Genomic DNA, 5887 nt, shown 5'->3' on the forward strand with positions numbered 1-5887 from the left:
ACCTACTTTCTGCTTGTATTTTTTAAATTGGAGGTGCACGTACCACCCAACTATCTATGGCAGCATGTATGTATAGGCCAAAGTATTAACATCTCTGATGTTGTAGAGAGAAGGCCTCAGAAACTGAAAGAAAACCACTCTCCTATTGTGTCTGAAGTTTCGAGTGTATTTATGAAATCTAGTGGGAAATCGATCACACTTATTTCTTTAGGGGAATAAAAGAAAATAAAACAATTATGGATTCTACAGCAACAATACTGTTATCTTGTAGGAAAAAATATTAGTAAGTGAACAGGTTGTTAAAGTAGGTGATGTCATGCGTTAGCCTGTTTCTAACCCCCTCCAGCATCCTCCTCCAAAAGTATCCCTTAGGATTGTAATATGTGGGGTATAAATTAGTTTAGTTTTTATTATGACTCTTTTAAAATCAAAGACGATCTTTCTCACTTTGCCGCCTGTTTGATGTGCAGTGGAAACTGGATAAACCAGTTGTTTATACTTTGTTTACACATAAAAAGATAGCTGTTTAGAATATTTTGTTAAATTTTTGTAAATTTTTGAAACGCTAGTAATGTGTTTTCACCAGCAGGTATTTGTTGCAAACTTAAATGTCATTTTCCTTAAGAAGGTTACAGCTACGTAACCTATATTATTCTTGACAGACTTGTTAAAAAAACAACCAGACAAAAAAATAAAACAAAACTTGAGTTCTATTTATATTGCACATTTTTTGTTGTTATAATGAACAAAAATGTCCAAGATAATGTTTCCCATTTTTTTTATTGTTTAATTTTTAACTGGAACATTTAGAAAGAAGGAAATGAATGTGCATTTTATTAATTCCTTTGGGGCACAAAGAGGACAACAATAGCTGACCTTTTGAAATCTGAGAAGCATCTTTAGATGAGCAAGCAAAAAGACTTTTAAAAATGGTAATGAAAATGGGAGAGATCACTGGCTTTTGCCATTCATAAAAATTTTAGATAGCAATTGTTACAACCATATGCTTTTATAGACAGACATTAGAATTAAGATAGCATGAGTTTATATATTGTTACTTTTGTCCCTTTATTTCTCATGTTTTTAGGATTAGGTTATAAAAAATGTTTTGCCTGCCAATTGAGTGATGTCATAGGTGAAGTAGAAAACATTTAGGACTCCCCAGCATCAAATTGTGAAGACAATTGCAATGTACTCGCTGAGGAACTCTGTATGTCCTAGAATAAGAAGCAATAGCATATGCTCCTTCTGGTTTTTCTTGCTTAATTTCTCAGCCAAACTACAGCCTTCATTTTTAGCACAGTGATATCACCATGAGTTCACAGACATGGTCTAGAATCTGTACCCTTACCCAAATATGAAGAATAAAATTTATCAAAGGTTTTTTTGTGAGACTTTATTTAATGCACATCTGTGTTAAATATCTGAGAAACTCGGTGACAACCCGATAAACGGTGAGGAGGTACTTACTATACAGCAAACATACTTAGCTGTATGTTCAAATACTGTTTAATAAAACTTTAATGCCTTATTAATTTGCAGCCAGGATAAAACTGAGTTTCAGTGGGATCCTTTTTTTTAAACCTGACATGGATTTCATATACTGTTTAAGTCCTCCCATCTTCTACAAGGTGAATCCTACTGACTCAATATAATAAATTCGGAGAAAGTACCAACTTGAATAAAAAAGATACTCACTCATTGTAATTACTAATGGCCAGTGGTCAGTTCTGGAAGGATAATAACGGAAAAACATAAATGTTGTAAATTATCATGACATTTAAAAAACAAGTTAAAATCTTCCACTGAGATCTTTCGGGTGGGGATGGTGGGTAGAAAAAGCACAATATGAACTGCTTCACCTCTCTTGACAAGACCTGTGTTTTGAAAAGGCAGTAAACTATGAAATTGGATCATCTTTTTTTGATATGTCTAAGATTAAAGTCCTCTTTCAAGACTTTTTGAAATTTTGGACTTTGTTAATATTGTGGCTATACAAGCAAATGCATAAGGGCTTTCCAGAACTTCAGCTAATTTACATTAAGCTTTTGATTATGCTTAGAACGCTTTGTCCTATTAGAGTTTAGCCTCTTAGAGTATGCTAGACACTTAAAGTTTTATTTACTGTAGCCCTTTCTTAACTATCCTGCTTCGTATGCAAGGATATTTTATAGAAGTATTAAAGGACAAGAAAACAAAGCTGTCAGCCGTTGGCTATTCTAAAATTAGTTGTTTGATTGAAAACTATATTTAAATTTGGATATCTCTGTATACACAAAATTGTCTTTAAAAAAACGGAAACACCATATTTCTTTCCTATGGCTTGTTCTTCCAAAAAAAAATGTGTTATTTTACATTTGTCTCCATTAGATCCATTTTCCCCAGGCTGTTCAATACCACCTGTGATGACACCAAAGGAGAAAGAGGGCAGGTGCCAATTATTCATGAGGTAAAGAAGAAAGAAAAGGCACCAAAGCTTGATTTCCTCACTTCTAGGGTTCATGCTACTTCTGTTATTACAAAAATCTCAAATTCTAGGCTAGTGACTAGAATGGATAGTTTAGGGCTCTAGGAATTTAGAAGAAGGAAAGAACATGGGTTGGAGTTGTTGGGAAGGTTTTTGTGGAGGAGACCGGCCCTGACCTGAGCTTTGAAGATTGGGTGGGACCCACATTAATGGAGGGCAGGAGAGAAGTCTCGGGGGATGTTCTAGGGAAGGGTTAATGAGAGCAAAGGCTCAAGGGGGTGCATGAGGATGTTTTAGCAAGATGAATATAAAGGATTTGTGGGAGATAAGCCTGCGTTAGTGAATTGGGGCCAGGCAATAGAGCGCTTTAAAGGATAGGATAAGGAGTTTGAGTTTAATCCTATAAGCAAGTTTCCTTTAGAAGATTTTTGAGGACGGTAACAAGATCGAATTAGATTCACAGACCAACGTGTGTGTGTGTGTGTGTGTGTGTGTGTGTGTGTGTGTGTGTAAAACCAAAAGCTTGTCAATAACTACTACTTAATGGAAAAAAATTTTTCTGCAAAAACAGCATGCTGTCTCCCATTGTCCTTACATATGGAAACTCACTGCCAGGAAGTTTTTATATATATGCAGGGTTTACACTACTTATCCTGGTGACACTTTGATTTTTTTCACATCCTGTAGCTTATGTGTTCTTCCCTCACAGAGACTCCTATTGGAAGAATACCCCAAAACACCAAGGGAGTTGCCAAGGGAGAAAGCTAGACAGGGTTGGAAACTGGAAATCTCCACTGATTGTCCCAAGAAGAGCTAATTAACAGTCCTTCCACTGCAAACAGAAGAGCCAGAAGCTCAAGTACTCATCACATTTCCATAGTGTGAAACGTGATTTGTTCCCTTTAAGATACTGTGTAATAAATGACAGCAAAGGAGATGGAAGGAGGAAAAATGGGAATATAAGAGTTAACACTTCTGTTAACACTTTGTATTTATTGTTATTTACCAGAAGAAAGCAATAGTAAAGTGAAAGTTTACCCCAAAATATTTTTAACTTCTGCTTCTGGAAACATGACTCTAAATTTCACCTAAGTCACTCAAATTGATTGGAAGTAGAAAATGTTGCCTCTGAATATTCATATTTTATCTCCTTCCCTTTTCTCTTCAGCCCCTTATTGCATCATGGCCCAAGCATTCAGCCTCTTACAAATACCCCTATCAGATGTTAGCATTGTTCCCAGTTCTGCCACCTGTATCCAGAAGTATTGCTGCTCAAAGTCTTCAAGCTGTAATCCAAGAGTCATTATTTTAATTTCTTGTTCTTCTAGGTGATTCAGTTGCCCTTATTCCAGTTCTTTTGGCAGTTGTACCTGTGAGTTAAGCATTTGAAGAAAAGGAAGAAAATTAATCCTGGAAAATCAAGAGCTTTGCAGCAAAAATTACTAAGTTCACATGCCTCGAAGGATGCACACTAGATTAGAAATTCTGGCCAGAGAGCCCCCAAAGCCATGATAAAACAACTATAGCACCATTTGTTGGACCTTTACTAATGCCAGGGACTGTTCCAAGGGCTCTGAGCACATGGCAAAGCACATCATGGAAACAAGGGGACAGGTGCCAGAGTCGGTCTGGGTTCAAAGCCTGGCACTAGCATTTATCTGTTGTATGGTATTGGGCATCAATTTTCTCAGCTGTAAAATGACAATAACAGTATGTAGTTCTCAAGGCTGTGGTAAGGATTAAGTTACATGATACAAGTGAATAATCAATGTTAACACTTATTTTTAAAACATTATCTCATTACATCCTTTATTACCCTTGTAAGGAGAGAAGTGGCTCAGAGGAGACAGGGACTTGCCTAAGGTCACACAGCTAGGAAGTGGCAGAGCAGGATTTGATCCAAATCTGCCTGATTTCAGTACCCATTATGACATACCACCTGCAAAAATACCACCTCGAGAATATAAAATGTTCTTTTTAAAATGGGTCTTTCTTTCCTCTTTGAAGCACACTCCTAATTTAATGGCTGGTAAAATTTAAAAATATTATCTGGAGACCCCCCTACAGGGGCAAAAAAATTAGAAAAGAGCAACATAAGTCTAAGGCTGCAAACTCACTTTATACTCCTCTTTCATAGGAACAGCTTAAAGATAAGGCAAATTGTTGAAGGGTTTCAACTGGCATTATATCTTAGGAGAGTGAGTCATCTGTCACATATGTACCTTCCAGAGGACGCTGAAGTAGTGCAAGGGACACTGAGAGTTTGTGTAATAATGACTAAGAATGTTTGTCCTTCTATTGCCCACATCCACCTACCAACGGGATGAAGCATTTGGGCCATCTGCAGTGGCTCCTCTTACAGCTAGTTCTCTGCCCACGACCTTAGGCTAGCGATGTTTCCCAGCATCCTACCCACCAGAGAGGACCTTTGATGGGCTGCTGCCTGCCCAACCTTCAAGCCGAGGGGTCCTCCATGTGCTTCTGACCCTCTCCCTCCCTTGTGCCAGACTTTGAGAAGGGAGGGGTGTGACTTCACCTTGGCAGGGCTCACCCGTGGAAAAAAAGCATTTTGTATGTTATTCTCCATATATGTTTATATATGCATGGAAGGTTTCCTAAATAATATTTTAAGAAGCAAAATGTGACACTGACCCAGCGTAGTAAACCCAGAGACATATTGACATGTTTAAAATATGACGAAGCTGGCACTTAAGATCACTGGGGAAAAGAGAAATGAGTCACTAAATGATCATCGGTTAACTATCTGGAAAAGAAATATTAAAGCAGACTTCTTGCTTCCTACTTACTTTTAAAATTTAACTAACTTAACTAAATTTAACTTTTAAAATTTAATATCAAATTTCTGTATATCAAACTAAAGTCTTGCTGACATACTACAAAGGCATTTAATCATGTAGCTTTCACTAATTTTAGTAAGAAACGCAGACTCTCCATACTTGTTAATAGTTTAAATTTTAGAAGCTTACCTTTTAAACCCATGACTTTGGATTTTAGGGAGCCAGATAATGACCAGAACAAACTGCACTGCTAACACAGTGGATCCACAGAGACTGCAAACCCACTAATATACTGTGGCTGCTTGAGGGAAAAGGCAAATACACTCTGCCATAGAGCCAGAGCTTCTGGCTCCACAAGGTAAAGAGTCATTACAGTTCACAGACCTAGTGTCCCAGGACAGTGTATTTTTGACGGTTAATTTTATATCAGCTTGCCTGGGACACAGGGTGCTCAGATATGAGGTCAAGCCTTATTCTGGGCATATGACCTTGGGACAGTTAGTCACGACTTTGTGCCTCAGTTTCCTCAGAAGCAAAATGTGAAAAATCATAGTGTTTAGTACGTAGGGTTGTTAGGATGCACTAAGCTCCTGGGTCAAGTTCCCGGAGCAGTGCCTGGCAC

At 37.6% G+C, this 5887-nt stretch overlaps 1 protein-coding gene across 2 annotated transcripts in view; it reads right to left on the reverse strand.

Moving 5' to 3' along the window:
• Window positions 1-3377: 3377 nt before the first annotated feature.
• Window positions 3378-5887, reverse strand: part of LMOD3 (leiomodin 3 (fetal)) — a 12866-nt gene continuing 10356 nt past the window's right edge. For both annotated transcript variants that reach the window (XM_012655774.1, XM_012655773.1), the window contains one exon: window positions 3378-3837. In XM_012655774.1, the coding sequence (XP_012511228.1) occupies window positions 3811-3837 (27 nt within the window). In that variant the 3' untranslated portion in view covers window positions 3378-3810. The remainder of the gene's footprint in view (window positions 3838-5887) is intronic.

This window comes from Propithecus coquereli, unplaced genomic scaffold (genome assembly GCF_000956105.1).
Source record: "Propithecus coquereli isolate 6110/MARCELLA unplaced genomic scaffold, Pcoq_1.0 Scaffold486, whole genome shotgun sequence".
In the NCBI taxonomy this organism is placed as follows: Eukaryota; Metazoa; Chordata; class Mammalia; order Primates; family Indriidae; genus Propithecus; species Propithecus coquereli.